At 41.5% G+C, this 23211-nt stretch overlaps 1 protein-coding gene across 1 annotated transcript in view; it reads left to right on the plus strand.

Moving 5' to 3' along the window:
* Positions 1-23211, plus strand: part of DDX60L (DEAD-box helicase 60 like) — a 115660-nt gene that overhangs the window by 41464 nt on the left and 50985 nt on the right. The window contains exons 11-22 of the mRNA XM_008067740.2: positions 2220-2325; positions 2757-2872; positions 4710-4870; positions 7177-7426; positions 10318-10484; positions 11075-11233; positions 11828-11977; positions 14586-14705; positions 15577-15672; positions 17777-17892; positions 19348-19490; positions 19583-19692. Of these exons, the coding sequence (XP_008065931.1) occupies positions 2220-2325; positions 2757-2872; positions 4710-4870; positions 7177-7426; positions 10318-10484; positions 11075-11233; positions 11828-11977; positions 14586-14705; positions 15577-15672; positions 17777-17892; positions 19348-19490; positions 19583-19692 (1694 nt within the window). The remainder of the gene's footprint in view (positions 1-2219; positions 2326-2756; positions 2873-4709; positions 4871-7176; positions 7427-10317; positions 10485-11074; positions 11234-11827; positions 11978-14585; positions 14706-15576; positions 15673-17776; positions 17893-19347; positions 19491-19582; positions 19693-23211) is intronic.

The following is a 23211-nucleotide window of genomic DNA, read 5'->3' on the forward strand; positions in this document are numbered from 1 at the left end:
CACAACCCCTGTATTTTTCAGGTCCTTAGTTAATCTCTGCAATCCCTCCAGGAACGTAGCACTACTTTGGTTTCCTATGTTTCCAAGTGTAGGCAGTTCTAGTGGCTTCTGTGGTAGGCCTCCCTCCCTCCACAGGTCAGGGCACCAACAGGGGGATTCTGCCGATTGTCAGGGCACCAACAGGACCTGTTCCAATGATGCATTCTGGAATTGGTGAAATAACCACACGGCGGATTCAGGAGCACACTGAGAACAGGACCTGAGCTAAACCTCCATCAGTCACATGACCGCCTTAGGCCCTCACTCTGGCTTGGGAGGCGGTACTGGGGGAGGGCAGTGACATCTTGTGTCTTCTGGAATTAGTGTCAGTTCAGAAACAGTGTCTAGTAATGTCCTGAAAAGTCTGATTATTTCCCTTTCCCCAACACATAGTTGCCCTGATAAATGGTTGTAGGTCCCCTCGGGAAAGACTGGAGAAAGATGAACAGTGTAAGTCTTGGCAGTATGGCAGGGTCCTTTTGCAAGGGCACTCAGCCGCCCCTTCGGTGAAGGGATTCTGGGTCTATGACATGGTTCGAGCTTAGGTGCTGATTAAAGAGCCATGACTCTCTTGGTGATTCAGGTAGACTTCTGTCCACTTTCCCTAGAGCTCTTCCTCCTATAATGGCCAATTTAGAATTTAGTAGAATGTCCATCAATTTCTTTTCTAAGAGCCATGATCAACAAGCCAGTGCCATAGGTCTCTGTGAGTTACTGTTCAGATTACGGGTTTGACTTCACTGTCTGTTATGGTAACCATGACCACCTTGTTTTTAGTGAGTAGATGCTACCTCTTGGCCCCAGCCGCCCAAGGATTGAGTTATCTCTATCCCATTTAGGGAATCCCAGCATGATGGTAGCAGTTTCCACCGTAATTTGTGACTTACAGTGTGGCATAACTACGGAACTATTCAAGAATTCTGTGGTTCCTCTCACAATTTTCTCACAGTTACAGCGAAAGATATGTCCTCCTCACCCTCATGGTGCAAGCAAGCAGATCTTACATGATAAATCTACTCTAACGTTCCAATCTCCCTAACCCTTGATTACCTTGAGTCACCCACATGTCCAATTGGAGTTTCAGAAGCAGAGAATGGAGACATCCAAGGAAAAAATAGTCAAAGAGATAATGACTAAACTTATTCCTGAATTAATGAAAGACACTGAATACTTGAGTTTAGTATACACAATAAATCTCATAATAGGGGACACACAAAAAACTAGATACATTATAATACAACTACTGCATACAAAAAAAGTATTTTTAAAAAAGAATTAGAGATAATTTTGTCTCTTACAAAGAAACAAAAATCAAACTGTTAGCAGACTTCTAAACAGCAGCAATTTTTACAATGAGACAAAATAGGTATTGTTAGAAGATAGTGTAACCAGCAAAAGTACAATTGAAAAATGAGGAAATAATACAGATATTTTTCAAAGTCATAAGAACTGAGTTAACTTACATCATACCCTCATTGAACATATTTGTATAGGATATAATTCACAGAGAAAGAAATGATCTCAAAAGAATGTCAGAGCTACAAATGGAGGAATGCAAATGGGAATTTGGAATGCCCATGGAAGAATACTGCCCAGAATTTAGGAATAGAGGAGGAGAAGGATCACAATGTTTTCATCTATAATTATGAACAAAGCTAATTTAAATACTCTGTAGTCTATTACCATATTCAGCATGTAATTCACACATAGGAATCATGAAAATAAAAATTCAAGGTCCCAAAGAGTAGTCAGGGATAGAGAAATTTTATTATGAATTTCCTTCTATTTGTCATTTTATTTTCATGGACTCTTACCTATAGGTGAACTCTGAGTGGCTTTTCTTTTTTCACATGCTATATATATATATATTTTTACTGTGTCTTAGGAAATAATACAGAGGACAAGCATTTGGAAATGGAAAACCTATATTAGTCTATCAGTGATTTACCTGCTACCATCTATATACCTGCCTATCTAAATGACTCTGTATCACTTCTTCGGAGTCTTATTTGCTCCAATTTGTTTGGTGTGAGGAATATCTCATTTGGAAGAGCTAAGTTGGCAAACATTGATAAGATTCATGCAAAATACTACGTCTAAAAAATTTTGAAGATGTTGTTCGAAATTCTTATAGAATAGTTGTGCATTTCCTACCATCTTAATTTTGTGTTTGTTTTCAGAAATTTCTGTGAAGGAGATTCCTATTCTGAGTTGTATTCCAATGTCATCTGCTGTGATAGATGCGTTTGTTGGAGACGTGATGAAGGATTTGCCTATTCTAAAGAGGTTAGAGTTTACAAAGCGTCTAATTTAAAGCTATGAACTCTGAAATACTCGTAGGGTGAATGACTCTTTAAAATATCAATGTAACATATCATATCTGGATGTAGTAAATGATATGTAATGATATGACTAATGTATTCAAGTGAATATAATATCTAATGTGTTGATATGATTTGCACATTGCTAGATAAATGACTGTATAGTTTTGAACTTATAACGAAGTTATTTTAGCTATGCAAGATTCAATAAATTGTTATTGATGTTAATAAGACTGTTAGATGGTAGAGATTTAGGGTTCTTGTGTCTCTTGAGATTTTATGATCCACACTGTATCATAAAAACAAGAGTTGTAAGGTTTCTATATTTTCAGTATGAAGTTTGTGTTAAAATTTGAAAAGCCTAAATTTTTTAAAAAAAATTATTTATTTTTACAGTGATGATCCAGTTGTTACTTCGCTGATTACACAAAATAAATCTGACAAACTTCTCCACTGGCAAGCTCACAGACTCCTTAGTGACGAGTATGACAGGGTCAAGTGTCTCTTTGATGGTAGGCTCTGCGGCCATGATAAAATAGAGCTTATATGATGTGCCCTTTCTGCTCTGTTTTGAATAGTGTATAAGCATTACATGATAGACACGAATTATATTTTCAGTGAGGTGAGTGCATGCCTAATCGAAGCAACACTTTAAGAAGGGTGTTGTCTGAGAAAAGTCCCGCTCTTTAACAGTGTGCATGTGTACAAATGCATGCAACTATATTTTTCAGTCAAATGGAGACTTAGTCATCTTACCAGGAGGCACACATAAACGGCATTGTCATCAAAAGCATTAGATATTGTTGTGAGTGGGAATGACAGTTTATGATTTAAGGAATCCGTCAGTCCCTGGGAGTACATATGCTGATACAACCTTAGTCTTCCTAAAATTTCAGCTCATTTCATGCTACACGGTTGTCTGGTTCACTGCATGCTGATAAGTTCCCACCCAATTGTGTCCATGAAAATTCAGCAACAAGGAGGGGCTGAGTTCACAAATAGGGAAGCCCGTGAAACGATTAAAAATGAGCCCTGAGAAAATGAATGAGTAGATCTTCTCTTCCTGGCTCATTCTTTTTTTTTGTAGTCTGTCTTTCTCCAACCCTGTGTTTATACCCTCCCTTTACAGGCCTAGTAAAATTTTTTAGAAGGATCTAGAAATGTGTGAAGTAAGCATGCCAATAATTGCACAGATAAAGAAGCCTGCTTATGTAACAACCCACCGAGACTCTGCATGGTGTGCTTCCAGAATGACTTGATTTGTGATCACATATACAGACATAGGATAACAACAACAAGCCGGGCTCGGTGGCTCAGCCTGTAATCCCGTGCTTTGGGAGGCTGAGGTGAGTGGAATGCCTGAGCCCGCAGGTTCGAGACCCACCTGGGCAACTTGGCGAGACCTCATCTCTACAATAAATCAAAAAATTAGCCGGGTGTGGTAGCGCGCGCCTGTAGTTCCAGCTCCTTGGAAGGATTGCCAGAGCCCAGCAGGTCGAGGCTGCGGTGGCCAGAAGCGGCCACTACACTCCAGTCTGGGTGACAGAGTGAGACTCCAACTCAAAAAACAAAAACAAAACAACAACAAAACACCAGTTTCTTTATATCTTTTATGTTTGTCAAGAGCATGTCTTAGGTCTCAAGCGAGTCTACTCTTGCTTTCTGGAATTTTCTTTGGCATTTGAGTTCTTGCATGGTGAGAGATAATTTTTTTGTATTAGCTTTATTAGCTTCTCTTGTCTGTAAGCTCCTAAACTTTTGACTGTGGCCAGAAGTAGGGGCTTTCCTTTTCAGGGATGCAAATAGGATATTCTAGATCAGGGATCAACAAACTTTTTCAGAAAAGGCCAGGTGGAAAACATTTTAGGCTTTGCAAGCCAAGAGGCAAAAACTGAGGGCATAGTATAGGTACTTATATAATCATTTAAAGTATAGCCATTTAAAAAGTAAAAAAAGAAAAATCTTAGTTCAAAAGTGTGCACTCGCACGCACGTGCGCGCGCACACACACACACACACACACACACACAATGCTGGTCACATTTGACTTTTTGGGGCTTAGTTTGTGGGCCCTGTTTTAGATGAATACACTATTTGACTGCCTGTACCTGCCTCTGCTTCTTTTCTCCAACCAAATGACAGAGGAAGTGTCCAGATACTCTTGGAGAGCTTTTTGTGCTCTGTTTCTCAGATAAGGATTTACTTTATCAATATATTACAGTCCGACCTCATTAACAAAGACTAAATTATTGTTCATGAGCCAAAATTTTAAAAAAAGAATGTGTGGGTAGCATGCATATATAACAATGTCTCCAAAAACATGTATACATTTTAAGTCTTTTCATTTCAGAAAAATCTGGAGATCATCGTGTTCTTTATTTCCTGAAAATGACTCAGGCTTATCAGCGATCGTATGGAAAATCATTAGAATCCGTCTCCACAAAAGAAATTGTGACTCAAACTATCCAGACAGAGAAGAATTCCAGTGGTGCTAACAGTGAAATATTACAGGTAGAGTCTATGGAATTTACCTAATTTTCTCCTTGACATTGCTTTTCATTCCTTAAACTCATATTTGTTTATCTTGGGAGGTTTTTTCCATGCTGTTCTTTCTCATGCTTGCTTGCAAATGAGTGATGGTTTTATTTCCTTGCCATTAGAAATTCTAAGAAACAAACACATAGAATCCAGTAGTTCATTCTTTCTATGCCAGTAAAAGGTAGATTTATGTGCTAAGGAATGTAAGGCATTGAGGAATTATGAATTTGGGTTTAGAAGTGTCAAATTTGGCTAGGTGCAGTGGTTCACACCTGTAATCCCGGCATTTTGGGGAGGCCAAGGTGGGAGGATTAATTGAGCCCAGGAGTTTGAGACCAACCTGGGCAACACAGGGAGACCTCTTCTCTAAAAAAATAATTAAAAAAAATTAGTACCAGCCAGCTACTCTGGGACTAATTTTCACTTAAATTGTCAAATTTATATTAAAATACATGTTTGTTAATTGTTGCAATGAAACTCTTTTTGCATATAGGTGGTAAAAATTGTTCTAACATATTCATGAGACATTATTTTGCCTAAATTTTGAAAGCTATCTATGTTTATATATCATTTGTGCCATTAGTCTCTCTGAGACACAACTGCTTATCCTGAAGGTAAGAGCATGTCTTCTTCCTGTAAGGGTAGCCTCCTCTGTGCCTATCTCCTTCCTCTTCCTGCCCTTGGCCTTGGACTGTACTTATGTACATACTTAGAATCATGTAATTAAAAAATATTTTAAAATATTTTAAAATATAATGTGGAAAAGGATCAGATAATATAATCACAGTGTTTATAACTAACTGAATGAATGGTTGATTTTATTCTTTGCCTGGGAAGATACTACTTTGCAATCATTCTTTATCAGAGGGGATTTTATTAGACTTCAGTTCAGCTCTCTGGTCTCATGGTTGGAAGTTAAGGAAAAACAATTGTTTTGGTAACTCACCCCTCCTCCTGAGGTCAGCAGAGCTAAATATTTGAGAGAGTACAAACCATGCTATTGATGACCAAAGGCATTGATCATAGCTGTCTTACTAAGTTGGAGTAGGTGAGAAAATGTTTCAGAAAATGAAACAGAAAGGTCACAGAGGAAAACAAAAAACCAGAGCACAGAAACATTTCTTCTTCCAACCAATTTTAGGAAATTCTTAGCCAGAGAGCTGGAGTCTTCCTTCCTTGCCAGACCTTCAATTCAGTCACCAGGTTGAAGGCGAAAGCCTGCAAGGAAATACCCAGCAGTTGGACGATGTCTCCACAAGGCCATTCACAATAACGCTGAATGGGCATTGCCAATTCCCTGAAGGATTCTCAGCGTTGCTGTGAGGGCTGTCTCTTAGAACTGTCTCAAAGTTCCATCTGGCCATATCCTGTGCTCCCAGACCATGTGCTTTGACTGTAAGGGGTCCACCTAACCCACAGACCTACTTACTCTGGGCTGAGGGTGGCCAGGTAGGACTGGCTCAGACAGAGTATAAGCTTGGCTTTAAGCGTAGGATCAAAGTGAACACAGCGTCCAGAAGCCACCACCTTCCCCAGCTGTTCTGCAGGGGTCTCGCCTGGTTGGGCTTTGTACTTAGCGAAGCCCTGCACCCAAGGCTTGCCCTGGGACTCAGGCCTTGGCGCCTACTCCTTCCTGGGCAGTGCTGATCACAGGGCCAGGAGCTGGGCAGGGCTTGTTCAGTCCTGCCACCTTGGTAGAGTGAGGCGCAGAGTGTCCTCTGCACTGCAATACAAGCAAAATGAGAATCAAGTAGTAGATCCAATTTTGGAGGGGGAGTTTGAAAAATGACCACCCCTGTGTATGTGATGCCTTCATTTCCCAGTGAGATTTCTGCATTTTTTTCTTCATTCCCTAATATCTGCTTAGACCATTGCTATTTTTCAAGATGAATTCCAAAGAGTGGGTGGGATGGGGAAGGCTCCAAATGCGTTGAAGGGTGGAGAATGAAAAGCAAGTGAATTACTAAATCCCTACAAAGTTTCCCTGCAATCAAGCTCAGTGGCCGTTCTTTCTCCTTTTGGTTTTATTCCATTTCGACACCAGTCATAATTGACACCAGCCAAAATTGAGAAAATTTTCTACAGTGAGAGGCTATTTACATTGATACTGAAGTTTAAGTTAAATCTTTTTTTTTTTTAAAGGCATAAAGAATGGGCAAGTGTAAGACCAGGATGGTGGCCAAAGTCCTCTGTAAACCATGAAAAACACTTCTAAGTAATGAAATGTCATTCTGGATGTTTCCACTTGTTTCATGAGATAATCCTTTCTTATTGAGCAGGACACTGAACCCAAAAAAATTAGGAAGAAAAAGAAAAAGTCAATTCTCAAACAAGAGCTAAAAGAAAAAGAACAATGGGGATACCTGTCATCTTCTCTTAAAGAAGAGATGAAAAGGAATCTCAACTCTGGAATACAGAAGTTGGAAGATTACTTGAGGTCCTGTCCAAGGGACTCAGTGAAATTTGAAGTCGAAATGGCAGGGTTAACTGCCTGCTTTAAAGCCTGGGAAGACCATTGCCGAGACAAAGGTGTGTGATTCTATGTGATATGGGTAAGAGCAGTGATGGCAATATTAATGATATGAGCATATTTACTGAATGCAAGGTCGTGCTAAAAGTTTATATAATACATTGTCTGATTTTACTATCTATCAAGATAGTTGTTATGCTTATTTTGCAGATCAGGAAATGCAGTTGCAGAGCAGTTGAGAGGCAGGGCCTCAAAAGAGAAAAGGTAGCACATTTGAAAATAAATTGAAGAGAGTGCAAAGAAGACTCTTTCCAAGGGTGGGGCAGTGAGGGGACCAGCAAGTGCAGGGAGGCCCAGCAGCAGCTGCAGAGAGGGCCCCGGCCCTAGGTTGACGTGAAGATGTGGTTGGGGGGTGGCTCCGGGGTCTTCCGGGTTTCTGCTTCCCCACAAGCAAAGGCATTGGCAGCTTTTGTTCCAGACTGTCTTTTCGAGTATGTTTGGACAGTGAACACCCTGCGAAGGTAGAGATTGTGTTTCCCTCTAAAGCAGAGAACATGTTTATTCACTGTCTGGCATAACAGAGACAGTGTATTCCTCTAGAGTGAAGGGGCAACTTTGCTTGAAACCTATTATGAAAGATTTGGGTTTTCTAAGTTCAGAGCTCCTGAGCTGGGACTCATATCTACCATTTGTGCAGTTCCTGTCTAGCTCTGTGCCCTCCCCATGGAGCACAGAGGAACTGACCTATACATGATGCTCATGTTGTTAGGAGTGTGTGAATTATACGTTCTTTTGTCTTGGACCCAGGAGTCTTGTGTCTTTTGCCAGTATTCACAAAACAATGAAGACTACATCGTTAGATTATAAATAGGGCCAAATCTCAGGCCTTTCACAGTTCTCCACAGGAGCAAATGAAGAGGTTGGTCTCCAGCATTCCTTGAGAGCTGTGGCTACCAGGGACAGTTGCCCAGGGCAGCTGGGTCTTAGGTAATGGGACACAACCATTTCTAGACTACGGCCTGGCAGGAAGCAACCCGGTAGAAATGGGATATGCCTGCCTGGTCCTCTGCATGTTCCCTCCAGTTAGCGGCACCTGTGCTCTGTGCTACCTTTTGTCAACATCTCCAAAGGCAGTGGAGCGCAAGGGTGAAATACGCCAAGGGAACCATGTGTGCGCTGTTTTCAGGGATCCTTTCCTCATCGGATGCACACACCCTGTGCTTTTACTCTTTTCCCCGAATATTGAATTGTGGAAGAGAGAGCTAGGGAAAAGAGCCAGAGGAAAGGCAGAGTAGAGCTATGTAAGTTTGATGCTAGATCAGACAAACGGTTCCTTCTCAAGTCATTCTAGCTGGTTGTCTATTTTGGGCATCTTCTACTCTGAGCCTTCTCTTGACTGGCCACACGATTCTTTGTTCATGCTCATGTCTCTTTAGCAAAGCCTACAGACCCTCAGCAGGCTGTTGCAAACCATGCCTGTTTCCATCTCTAAGCTTTAGCTTGTGTGCTTTTACTTATCCAAGACGGAGCATCAGTTAGGAACTGCCGCTCACTGCCAACAGAGATAGGAAGTAACAATGGTTGAACGCAGATAGAATTTCATTTCTTCTTCGTGTAAAGAAGTCCAGAGATAGGCGTTCACGGCTGCTGCGGCTGTCTTTAGGGTCACTGGGGGCCTCGGGCTTCTCTGCCGCCATATTGTTCCATCCTTCGTGCACGGCTTGTGTCCTTGAAGTATGTCGTGGGTGCAACTGGCTGCTGAAGCTCCAGGCATGATGGACGTATTCCAGAATAAAGTGGGAGGAAGAACAAAAGGCAAATGTGTACCTTTGCTGCTGTGTTTTCCCCATTCAAGGAGACTTCCCAGAAATTCCACCAATTTCTGTTTACATCTCAATGATCAAACTTAGTTACAAAGCCATACCTGACCACAGAGAGAGTAGAAAATATGGACTTTTAATTGGGCGCATTAGAGTCACCATTCACACGGGGATTGGTAAGAAAGACTTGAGTGAGAATGGATGTGGAAGAGGCCATGAGTGGTTTCGGCCACAGATGTCCTCTGATGCCTTGGTTCCATCTGCTAAACCCCGTCGGTGCTCCACGGCCAGTCGATGGCCCAGCTTCCTGCAAAGGCTCCCAGCTCCTCCAGCTCATAGACACACACGGCCTCCGTCACTGCTTTTAGACCCCAAATTATAGATCCCTGAGATATTTTCCTCATCTGTCTCAACACCCGTCCCTTATTTCCCTAATGAGATGAAAAGTTCTTGAATGTAGGCAGTCTGTTTTGAATGTCTTCTGTGCTTCCTTAAAGCATGTACAGACGATCTGTGTAAGTATATGTTCAGCGGCATTTGTTAAGAAAGAGAGCGCTACAGAAGTTCTGGCTTTATCTGAAACGGTTCGTAGTGAGACAGAACGGGGCTATGTGTGAACATGAGGTTCTAAAAAGAGCTTAGAAGACTCTGCGTTGAGGTGCACTGGGGTTCTATAACAGCTCTCCATGAATGAAGGGTTTCAGTGATCGTTTCTCAAATGCAAACACCGCGAGCTGTCAAGAGTTGGCCTCGGTGACTGCTGCTGATGTTTTGGTCAGGTTTCTGAAAGTTGCAGGGTTGCACACAGAGTTGAACCCACATGTGGGTTACTGTGTTATTTTCCTCTGGAAGCTTGTTCAGATCTCAGTTTAAATGGTGCTTCTTTCTGCTGGGAGTTACAAAGTTGGTTGCTCTTACTTGGTTATTTGTAAGTTGTATAAGATGACAATGAAATGTGAATAGAGCATTAATTTTATTGAATCATGAGTTTTAGTAGTTTATGCTCTAAAACTTCCATTAAAGTCAAGTAAAATCGTGATTAGGTTAATTGGTTGTTGAGATAATTCCCATGAGTGATCAAGCAGTTATTGCTAATGCTCTTTGTAACAATGTTATTGTTTTTTAACAAGGCAACGTTTCAAAAGATTTAAGTATAGCTGTTCAAATGATGAAAAGGATCCACTCGCTCCTGGAGAGATACTCAGAACATCTGGAAGAGGAACATCAGCAATTTATAGCTAAATGCCTTGAATATTTGGGCTTTCATAATTTGGCAACCTCTTTAGCTCCAACCCTGGTAAGATCAGCAGAATTTCTCATTACTTTTAATTTCTACTATATTTTGATATGGTACATAATGAACACGTATCATAAAACATCTCATATACAGAGTTATCCACTGAATATATTTACTCTCATCCTTGTCTATAAAACACAGATTTTAGACTATTTATTAGCACCTATCTGCCAAATTTAAAGTAGATTAAAATTAGAAAATTTGTACAGACACTTCCTAAAGGCAGAGATCAAAAGCCAGATGATATTTAGATGCCACTTTGAACTCTCTTGGTAACAAGAATAAATCCTGTACTTGTTTCTAGCACAGTATCTAAAAACTGTGGTGAGATTAAAGAATGGCCTTTAATAGGCTTCTAGCTTCCAATTCCAGGAGGAGCTTTTTTGAAACATTAATATGTGCTGTTTTATATATACTGAGAATAATATTTTAGGTGGTTAAGACTCACATTACTCAGATATTACACTATTTAAAAGTGTGGCACACGTGCCTGGTGCATGGGGTGTGCTCAGTGGGGATCTATTAAATGCTTATTCAATTTTGAAATTTAAGATGATTTCAAAGAAAATAATGTATTAAAATAATAACAGATGACAGGACATGACAAGAAAAGGAAGACAAGTAATGAATATTCAGTTGGCATTGGGCCAGCTCGATTTCAGCTGCAGCATATGGGCCATCACTTGATGAGAGAGGAAAGGAAAGATCCAGATTTCAGAGTCCAGGATTTTGTCCCCGACACATGGCAGGTAATGACGGCCAACCTTCCATCTCCCGGCCAGCGTGACTTCAGATTTTCTCATCCCTGTCTCCACATACTGTGTTTTGCATAAAACTTCTTAATCTTGCTTAATGTCATTTTCCTCCTGTGTTGGAGAATGCAACCAGAGCAGGAGGAACTCTTCACTTTCCCCTCTTGGCTTTACTTTCTCCATCAGGAGAAGAGAGAGTGACATCTGTTTGCATGTGAAGCCGAGCCGATGTGGCACGACTAGCCCTCAGAACTCAATTTTGCCAATTTTCTGTACTCACTAAATGACAAGTAACAGGAAAAGTGTTTTCTGTTGGAAATGGATGTTTCCCTCGGGCTCATGTTCCATTTTGCAGAAATGAAACTCTCCCTCCAGGCCAGTATGTAAAATAAGTCTCTTTTCTGCGGGAATGGTGTGGTAGTCAGACATTCCCAAGTCCTCCTGAGTGAACTGCGCCTGCTGTCGAAGGTCTGCCGTCTCCTGTGTGTAGCCCGACACAGGCACAGGACACAGAGCATGGAAAGGATGCTGTTCTTGCTTTGTTGACGTGCTGTTGACTTTCCTGACCAAATGACACTCTGAACCCTGCAGCGAGAGCTCCTGGATGTGGTGGATAACTACGAGTCAGCAGTGATCATGGCCCCCACATCCTCAGGCAAAACCTACATTTCCTACTACTGCATGGAGAAGGTGCTGAAGGTCAGCGATGACGGGGTGGTTGTCTACGTGGCCCCAAATAAGGTAGCTCAGCCCCTTGCCCTTCCCCTCTCATTCCAAACCTCCCCTTGAGGGCAAAGGCACATGGCCATAAGGCAGGTCTTGTTTACTCCACTTTTTAACCTGTGCCTTCTCCTCCCACAATAACTCCCCTTAGAACTAGGAGGAGGGACAAGTCTGGCCCTCTTGACGTTGCTCTAAGATCAGGTATCAGATGCTTGGTGGAAAGAAGCACTGACTTTCCTGAGCCATCCTGTGTCACCTCAGGACTGGACACTCTGCAGGACTTATAAGCTGTGTCTGTTTGGGGCTTTGCAAATGTCCTGTTTTCCAATCAGGATATAATGACATGTCTTCTTTTTGTCTAGTTATGTGTAATGCTAGACTTGGAAATAAAAATAATACCTGACATAAACCCCTGGGTTTTTAGGCGGCAACTGGGTTTTTAGGAAGCATAAACTTACACGTTCTTATCCCCAATGTCACTTTATTTTTTATTTTTTATTTTTTATTTTTTTGAGTTGGAGTCTCACTCAGTTGCCCAGACTGGAGTGCAGTGGCCGCTCCCAGCCACCGCAGCCTCGACCTGCCGGGCTCTGGCAATCCTTCCGCCTCAGCCTTCCGAGTAGCTGGAATTACAGGCGTGCACTACCACACCTGGCTGATTTTTTGATTTATTGTAGAGGTGAGGTCTCGCTGCCCAGGCGGGTCTTGAACCCGTGGGCTCAGGCAATCCACTCACCTCAGCCTTCCAAAGGTGCGGGATTACAGGCTGAACCACCGAGCCCGGCTCCCAATGTCACTTTAAAGGGGGCACATACAGTTGGACGACTGCCATTCTTTGTGTTTCGGTTTATAGAAAGACGAACTCGTGCATCTTTTTAATAAGGCTATTTAGCTCTTTCTTCTGATGTGCTAGAATCCTCTCTATTCTTTCCCTCTGATAAAGTCCTGTTTCTTTTCATTTTACTTTACAGTTAGGTCTCCTTTGATCAATCAAGTGTTTCAAAAGAGGTGGGTTCAGCCTCAAACCAAATAAAGCCTCGTGTTTCATTAAAGTTAGAACTTTGTTTATCTCTCAAAATGGTTTTATTGTCTTTTATTTAAAAAGCAGTAAGTTTTCAGTGAGTGAAAAGGAATACATAGAGATTGCTAGAGTGGAATTGAGAGGTCAAAGTACTTTTTATATATGTTGATATAAATCACCGCCCCCACAGAAGTTTGAGCCAGCAAGTTGAGATTTTCACCAGCAGCATGGCATGAGTGTGTCCACTGCACGGTCTTCCCGTCTTAAACTTTTTTCTTTCTGAAACTGACTGATGAACACTGGTATCTTTGATATTTTTATCAACATCTGCATGATTACTTGTGAGTCCAGGCATCTTTTCATGTACTTTTGAGGTATTCGTCTTTCTCCTTTAGTGAATCACCCACTTACTTTTCATGCATTTTGCATGGTTTCTTTTGGGAAGAATTTGTCTTTTTATTGATCAAATCAGAATATTATATAGATTAGGCATATGCAGCCCTTCTGTGACATAAAAAAAAAATGCTGTTTTCCACTTTGATATTTTCCCATTTCACTATATTTATAGTTGTTTTTAAGAAACTGTTTTTTATGTTTTCATTTCATCTACTATATCAATATTTTCATTCTTGGTTATTGTATTTGTCTTTATTTTGGGAAAATATTCTACACTCAAAGATATAAAAGCAATGACTGTGAAATATTTTTAATTGCTAATTTTTGAAAATTTACATTTTAGTTATTTCCTTTGTCTTTCTTTCTTTCTTTCTTTATTTCCTTCCTTCCTTCTTTCTTTCCTTTTTTGAGTTGGAGTCTCATTCTGTCACCCAGACTGGAGTACCGTGGCACGCTCACAGCCACCCCAGCATCGATCTGCTGGGCTCCAGCAATCCTTCCACCTTAGCCTTCCAAGTAGCTGGAACTACAGGCACACACTACCACACCTGGCTAATTTTTTATTTGTTATTGTAGAGACGAAGTCTCGCCAAGTTGCCTGGGCTGGTCTCGAACCTGTGGGCTCAGGCAATCCACTCGCCTCGGCTTCCCAAAGTGCTGGGATGACAGGCTGAGCCACCAAGCCTGGCGTCCTTTTTCTTTCTTTCCCACTTCGTCTTCTCCCTTTCCTTCCTTCCTTTTATTATTTCATGAGGCATAAAGTAGATAGAGGTTCTCAGTTTCAACTGGCCAAGCGACCTGAGGGGCCCAAAACGTGATTCTGGTGAAAGAAGTCTGAGGCGGTCCCAGGCCAGAGCGTGCCAAGCCTGTCTTGGTTATTCCTCACTGAATCTTCCTTCTCTCAGAGACTCACCTCTTCTCTTTAAGCCTTGATCATGCAGGAAGTTCCCTCTGGTGTGTGGGAATTTTTTCCTTTAGATGAAGCCATGCTTGTTTTCTTTTTACTCGCCACTACGTGTCATCCCTTGAGCCTTATTTGCTCAGTCAAGTAATCCAAATCCAGCCATTGGGTATAGAGGGATAAGAAGGAGTGTGCACTTCCTATCCTTGTGTAATAATACACCTGTAGACAGGTTCTGTAGTCCTCTGAGGTTATCTATGTCTATTCTCTACTTAAGTGACTAACAGATCTTTTCTCTTATCAATCAGGCTCTTGTTGGTCAAGTGGCAGCAACCGTTCTGAATCGTTTTACTAAAAAGTTGCCGCACGGCAAAGCTCTGTGCGGTGCTTTCACCAAAGATTACCGTTACAATGTACTAAACTGCCAGGTACGATGTCCTGATTAATGAAATCATTGTCAAATTATAGAACAGTACTCGCATAGCTTTTTTTCTGAAATTCTGCAAAGTCATAAGCCCTTATGGAAATATTTTCATTGAATTTAAAGTAAATGAAATTGCTAAGAGGAAAAAAAAAATTATTTTAATATATGGGGTACAACTCAGGGTTAGGTATACCGGTGTTCATTATGTAGGTACCTTTGTTGATGAGATTCCCTACTGCCGCTGGCAGTTTCCCACTCCTGCCAACCCTGGCCCCGCCCTTCCCTGGCAGTTTCCCACTCGTGCCAGTCCCTAATAGGAGAATTTTAGGTTGTTCTACTCTAAAGAGTACGAACGAGTCTTATTGTTCTCTAAGGACACTGACTTTATGATCTGAAATTTCCAGTGGTAGGTTGTTATATCTCATTCTACCTTAGAAATGATTCTAGTAGATTTGGCAAACCCAGTGTGTTATTAAATAACTACTCAAGCTCTTCTTTCCATTTGTGTGTTCATGTGAACAATATTTAAGGAGCCTCAGAGTAAAAATTTGTCTTAATAAGCTTGTGTTTCGCTAGTGGTTCTGTTGTTGGATAAATCATAGATAAGGACAGATTGTCTCCCATACTGAATTTGCAAGGCAAGGATTTAAGAACAAACAAAATATTAAACAATCATTACAGAGGATTAGCTTTCTTCATTTTCATTCATTCAAATGTTCATAAAAGTAAGAACCTCAACAACAAGTGTCAAAGATATGATATGATCTTACTGAGACTGCCCTTGGCAGCAATGTATTGTCTAGGCTTCTGTTGCCATTTCTGACAAAAAATTAATGCTTTATAAAGTTAGCTATACTAAGCATTCATATTTTTAGGTGCTTATCACGGAGCCTGCATGTTTTGAAATTCTGCTGCTCTCTCCTCATCGCCAGAATTGGGTGAAAAGGATCAGATATGTTATATTTGATGAGGTAGGTTTGGTATTGTTTCTCTGGGTTGATGTCCTAGCTTGCATACCCACCATCATTTCTAATTTAGAGAATACAGAGCTCTGTCAATGATGGTACGTATCTAAGTTGTGTGTTAGCCAGGGCACCTACTGAAAACAGATTGCATATTCAAATTAGTATACTTTTTAGAAAACTGTTTTTTTTAAAGGAGCTGTTTATGAAGGTTTGTGTGAGGAAAACCACAAGATAAGTGCAGGAATCCAGAACAGTACAAGTCCCAAGCTGTTACTGCCTGGAGGAAGGAAGGGAGGAAAAACACTATGGGTCTCAAAAGAAGAGAGTCTGTAGCTATGTCTCTTTGGAGAGAACAGTGACCTTGGTGGAGGACCACAGCCAGCCAAGCTTGGCCTCTCAGGGAGGGAGCCAACGGTATGAAGCCCTGGATCTCCCTGTCTCCTCTCCTTTCCGTCTCTTGTCTGTGCTTCCCGCTGGCCAAACCCAACAGGGGCCGGAGAGCTCAGAAGGCTGGCTGAGCCAACTCCCAAGGGCAGGCTCACTGGTCAGAGAGCAAGACGGAGCACGGTGAGGACCTGGAGAGACGTAGCTATATCACTCCCGATGTGAATTGGAGGAGATGAAAACAGAATGAATGGCTTCGAGGAGTTTTCAACTTAAAAGAGAACTAAATCACAAACCTAGAGTGCATCTGCCCTTTCCATGTGCGAAGTGGGGGAACATGCTGTCATTCTGCTTTCCCTGACCCTGTTTCTTTTTTAATGTGCTGTGTCTTGCTGATGTAAGATATCCCCGTTTTAAGTGGAAGCAAAACAAATCCTTGATCGTCACAATCTAGACCCTTGGACTATGACCTTATCTCAACATGCATAAGCTCAATAATGTTGGGTAACTTGGGTTTCCTGATTTATGCATGCATAAAACTTGCTTGTAGGAAAGCTTTAAAAATTGTCTATTCTAGAGAATGCAGAGAAGTTACAGGCTGATACAGAATATAAGATTAATATTGGATAAAGTGGTTAATTGTCTGACCAGATCAAAGTCAAAAGGGATACGAGAATATGCTTGTTTACCTATTTATTTATTATTAGGCTCCAGGTGAGATCCAAGTGTCATGATTTATTCTCCTTAATTAAGATCAAGATTTGGGCCTCTTCTCTAAGTCTTAGTTTGTATTATTTGGTCAAGGGTAATGATTCATTCAATCATTCGTTGAGTGCTTACTATGTGCAGTCACTGTGCTTTCTCCCTGGTCTACCAGGCCTGATCTTGTGGCTTAGTGAAGAAGAGAGTAAGTAAACAAGTAAATTTGCCGATGAAAAAATGTAAGTAAACACTGTGATAAGGACTTGAAAAGAAATAAGTCTGTTTTGACTAAATGATGGCAAAATGGGAAGCTTTGGAGTAGGTGCTCAGGGAATGTGTTTTTGGGGATGTGGCAGCCAGCAGAGCTCTGGGGTGCGAGGAGAGTAAGCAGGCATAGTAAGCTAAGAGAGGTGGATGGAGGTTTTGAGCAGGGGGAGCAGCCGATGTGAAGCATTGTGGTGGGACAGGTGTGTTCGAGGAATGCAAAGAAGGTCGGTCGGTCTGGAGCAGGCTCGGGAGAGAATGGGTGGGTAGAAGCCAGATCATGCAGGAAGGTACACTCCCAGCTAAGCGGTTTGTGGTTTGCTCTACATACATCACGAAGACATCGAAGGCCTTTAACTAGGGACACGGTCTAAATGGACTTTTGTTTTGTTTAATAATAACACCATGATTATAATGTAAAGACAGTGTAGGCGAAGAGTGGAAATCAAGAGAACAGTCAGAGGACAGTTGTAGAGAGCTGGGCAACAGTAGCAGAAGTGACAAGAACGGAGGGGACAGCATGGCTTCAAAACAGACTCTGGAAGTGGAATCTACCAGCATTAGTGATGGATTAGCTCTGGAGACCGAAGAAGAGCCAAACGTCTATACTCTCAATTGATTGGATTAATTACCATTCGCTTTATTTAGGCTTGGTTATAGTGAAAACAGGTGTGATGATTCCATGCTTCTGTGCTTTTTTTTTTTCCATTTACCATCTTGAAATCAACTTTTCAAGTGATAATTTTCTTTTCTTTACTAGGTCCATTATCTCGGCAGAGAAACTGGAGTAAAATTTTGGGAGCTCCTCCTGGTCATGATCCGATGTCCCTTTTTGGTTCTTTCGGCTACCATCTATAACCCTGACCTTCTCACTAAGTAAGTATAGATTCTATTTTGGAAAGAATGGCTATTATAGACTTAACGGGTGAATTATGTACTATCTGTATGGTTTGAAATTTTAAAGTCTATTTCTATAACGTTATAACTTTCAAATAAATTTATTACCGGATTTTTGAAGCTTCAGGTGTCTTGCTGTGCTGCCTAGGCTGGCTCCTGGCTCAGGTGATCCTCCTGCCTCAGCCTCCTGAATAGCTGGGGCACGACAGTGTGCATCACCACCCTAGTTTTCTAAAAAAGATTTTGAATATGTATAAGGGGGGCCCAAAGCCCCCATAATTTATTTATTAAAAAGTGTGTGTTTATTTTTATATGTTTAAACTTCAGTCACCTTCAAAGTACTGTTTGATGCAACACACCCATGGAGATGCTTTTTCCGCTGCTCAAAACAGTTTTTGAATTTGCCATTTTTATGCCTTTTAGTGCTTCTGCTGTTTTTTGTTTCACCTCTTCCACGTTGACAAAGTGTTTCCCTTTGAGGACTTTTTTCATCTAGGGTAACAAGAAAAAGTCTCTCCGGATGAGATGGGGTGTATGAAGTGGGTGAGGCACAGGGGTCATGTGGTGTGGACATGTTCATATAAATCACCCATCATGAAATGGGCAAATGAGTTGAAACACTCTCAAAAAAAAAAATTTCACTGAAGCCGAATTCAGCCTCTCACCACAACACTAGCCGGTACACTGATACCCATGGGTTCCCAGAACCCTTACTTTTACAGGTAAAGCCTGTACGACAAGGGGCCCATTCTCCAAAACATAATCTTGGGTTTTTTTTTTTTAAGTCCCTCCTTGTGGTTTCTGAACGTCTAGGAGGAAGACATCTTTCCCAAAGGAAAATCAGGTTCTCCCACAGCCAGATCTAAGACTGTATAGGAAGATTTCCAAAAGTTGTCAAATAAATGCTATCTGAAGTAAGCAATAGAGTGAGGTCTTCCTTTCTTTGTTCTTATCAAAGAGCTAAAATGGAAATCAACTGGACACAGACATTGACACTGGAGATAATGATCATAAGAACAACAAAGCAGTCTATGAATATTAAATGTTGTTTTGTTGATTTTTCCTAGTGGCAACAATAGACTTGATTTTTCCTAGTGGCAACAATAACACTGACAATGAACACTCACATCGTGCTTCCTATGTGGGAAGTATATGAACTCATTAGTTTCTACAACCTTTGAGAGGAAGGTACAACTGTTAGCTTCCATTTTATTATGAAGACACAGAGGTGCAGAGAAGATGAAGAACTTGCCCAAAATCCACGGCTACAAAGTGATGGAGCTAGGATTCAAACTCAGACACTTTAAATCCAGAGTCCATGTGCTGAAGTATAAATTAGACTTGTGGAATTTTCTTTGCTTAAAATGTCTAAGTTCTTGATGCTATAGATAGTTCCATATGTTGCTTAAATAATGTGCATATTTATTCTGCAAGGTGGCTGCAATCAGTAAAACAGTACTGGAAACAGGCAGACGAGATTCTGGAAGAAGAATTTGTTTCTGAAAAGAAGGGCGCCAAACGTCTCCACTTTCTCCGACGCAGCTGGCCTATAAGTCAATCATATAAAGTCAGACTTGGTATGTTTGATGTATTCATAAAGACTGTACCTTTTACTTTATCACAGTCATTGCATTTCCACTGAGTTGGAAATTCTCACTCTTCATTTTAGTGCTTTGTGGAGAGAGGTACAATGATCTAGAGAAGCATATATGTTCCGTAAGACATGATGACATTTATTTTGATCGTTTTCACCCATGTGCTGCACTCACGACAGATCACGTAAGTATACAGCCGTGTTTGTCCTGTGAGTGGAATTTTGAGTGTGTGTCATAACTCGAACGTGGTTATTAATCTTCATAGAATTGCAGCAAACGCAGATGGTCTTAACCTCAGGTGCATGGACGTCAAGGATGGACTTCCCAGAGAATGCAAACTCCCTAAACATTTTGTGTTTTCATGTTCTTCTAGTTTCATTAGACCCTCAAAGTTATTTGGGACACCCAAAGTTTAATGACTAGAGAGGAAGGAATGGAGTGTTCTAATAGGGGATCTTTGGTTATTCTTTTTCTTTATTTGCAGACATTGTGTCGCCCTACCTAGCTTCTTAGCACCTATTTCTGTCGTCTGCTTCTCTGGCTAAGAGTGCAGCTGCAATTGTGTGGGCACATGTCAGAATGTTCTCATTATCAAATAGTCTGAGCAAAGAGGAGACACTAACATGGACATCCTGACATGACTTATTTGTGGTGGATTGGTAAGGTGGAGGTCTTAAGGGCTCTCCGTTTGAGCACCTGATTAGGAGTGCGAGAAGACATTAGTTTCTCCTGCTTGTCGCGCCTCCTTTTCCCACGACAAAACCGTAGAGGCCCAAGTTGCCTCTCAAAGGCATAATGCCATCCACCAATAGCTGGTCATCTTTGTATTGTGTTATCTCCAAAATCCTGCTGCCTTGTTGATCTTCTTAAAACATAATTTTGATCCTCTCCCTCTTCTACTCAAAAGCCTTTAATGTTCCTCCATTGGAAATAAATAAATGCCATATTTCTTAGGTTGACTTTCAAAGTCTTCTATAACCTAGACCCTACTCTCCTTTGCACCTGAATGTATGTTATCTGGAAGGCTTCTTGCTATATCCTCTACCTGGAATGCTTCCCCTCAATTTCCAGATCCTATTTCTCTTCCATGCTAACTTGGGATCTTTTCCAGAAGTCTTTCTAGGTTCTTACCTCATGGAAGTAATCTTCTATTCTGAATATATGTAACATATTATTTGTATTTTTTAAATGACACCAGTTATGGTCAGCCTGCTTTTATAATTGTTTTTGTTTGCATGCCTTCTTTTTCTTACTGGATTGTAAATTCCTTCATGAAAAATTTTGTGCTTTTTTGCCCCTGGATTACCTTATAGCTAATGCATAATGCCATGTACACAAAAGTGGCTCAGCAAATATTTGTGGAATGAGAACTGTTGGACATATGTTGAGAATTTAACTATGTGGCAGACACTGCCTAAGCATTTATAGTTACTCCACCTGTAACCTTCACGGCATCTTTATAATAAGTGTACTATGATTATTCCCGGCTTATGAATGAAGAAAGAGAGAGGTTGGGAGGTTATACAGCGAACCCAAGGATTCAGTTAGTAACTGTCAGGCTAGGAAACGGACTCCAATGATCCGACTCAAAAGCCTAATGTTCTTAACCACCATTTGTGGATTGAATACGTGCGTGAGAGGTTGAATGGAAATGACTTCATAGACTGCGCTATGATGATCGAGGGTATGTACAACCCCACTGAAGCGATTCTGTCTTCCAAAGTGTTCAAGTGTAATTTCATTATGTAGCTTCTTTGCTTTGCAGTGACTCATGCTAAATGATGTTCATATGACATCCTGCCTCCATGCCTCCCCACATCCCTGAGTCCATGCCTAGAGAATACGTGTATGATAAAGACGCATCTTTTTTTTTTTTGAGTTGGAGTCTCATTCCGTCGCCCTGGCTAGAGGGCAGTGTCACACTCACGGCCATCCCGGCCTCGACCTGCTGGGCTCTGGCGATCCTTCCGCCCCAGCCTTCCAAGTAGCTGGAACTATAGGTGCGCACTACCACACCCAGCTAACTTTTGATTTCTTGTAGAGATGAGGTCTCACTACATTGCCCAGGCGGGTCTCAAACCCACTCACATTGGCTTCCCAAAGTGCTGGGATGACAGGCTGAGCCACCAAGCCTGGCCAAGATGCATCATTTTTAAACTTTTCAATTATATTTTGACATTTCAGCATAGAGTTCCCAATAAGTAATTGCATAGTAAATATTTTATAATTTTTTTAATGGTTTGCTCTGCTTAGGGTGATTCGAGACAAATCACCTTTAAGCAGTTGTGAGTACAGTGGTGGCTTGGAGTTCTTGGTGAGATCATCATTTTGGGCCACATGCCTTCCTCTTCTCTCAGTAGCTATTAATGGAATCACTGGAAAGCAACAGAAACACTACTGTGTGTTCTGACCCTATATGACTTTTGCATGGCAATGCCATTGTATGATTGTATGAGGGGTATTTTTTTGAAATTTTTTATTGCCCAAATCTCTGTTACAAGTTCTTTCAGTGTTGCATCTTGATTGCATGAGTCTTAAATATTTACTTTTTTTATTTTTGAGTTGAGGTCTCTCTCTGTAACCTAGACTAGAGTGCAGTGGTGTGATCACAGCTCACTGCAGCCTTGACCTCCTGGGCTCAGGCAATCCTTCTGCCTAGGCCTCCCAAACAGCTAGGACTACAGGTACGTGCCACCATGCCTGGCTAATGTTTAGATTTTTTCTTTTTTTTTGTAGAGATGAGGGCTCGCTATGTTGCCCAGGCTGACTTTAAACTCCTGGGCCCAAGTAATCCTCTCATCTTTGTCTCCCAAAGTGCTGGGATTACAGGCGTGAGCCACCATGCCCGGTCGCTCTTTTACTCTTGACTTTTTCATGCCTGGAGATAAATCGAGAGCCGTGCTTATGTTTACATTTGTGAGGCATGCATTTACCCAAGGCCTTTCTTTGTGCTCCTAAGGTAGCGATCATAACAGCAAGTTGGTATGTTCAAATGAGCAAATTATTCCTGTCCTAGGAGAGCATCCATCAGATTAAACGGACACTTCTAGACCATGAGGGGAAGCAGAGTACATTGAGGCAGCCACAAAACTGAGGCAGGAAGAATGAAAGGGGAGCCTTCTGACGTTGGACTTCTCCGTGGCTCTCATGGAAATAGCTTCAGGAAGGAAGGCACGGGACAGGTTGAGTGGGCTGGCTGTGGGAACCAGCTTCCATGCACGGCTTGCTCCGGGGCAAAGAGGGGAGCTGCAGGCCCTCCCATGAATGCCCTTGCTGTGAGAGAACAGTTGCTCAACCCCAGGAGGCTGTCATCCCCAGGAGCTCCTCGAAGGAGTTGCTGTCTCTCGCTTTCTGTCCAGTTCTCATAAGTGTTTGCCATCATCTACAACTTTTCGTTCATTTCTTATTTATTCTACGTTTATTCTTGCAAAAAGAGCATTGTGGTATGATATGATTTTGCTCATGAATGAAGAAATAGTACGTCTTTTCTCTTATATATTGCCTTTCTATATCTTTTTTTTTTTTTTTTGAGTCGGAGTCTCACTCAGTCGCCCAGACCGGAGTGCAGTGGCCGCTCCCGGCCACCGCAGCCTCGACCTGCTGGGCTCCGGTGATCCTTCTGCCTCAGCCTTCCGAGTAGCTGGAACTACAGGCACGCGCTACCACGCCCGGCTGATTTTTTAATTTATTGTAGAGATGAGGT

Source organism: Carlito syrichta, unplaced genomic scaffold (genome assembly GCF_000164805.1).
Source record: "Carlito syrichta isolate Samal-C Ts95f unplaced genomic scaffold, Tarsius_syrichta-2.0.1 Scaffold309740, whole genome shotgun sequence".
Lineage (NCBI taxonomy): Eukaryota > Metazoa > Chordata > Mammalia > Primates > Tarsiidae > Carlito > Carlito syrichta.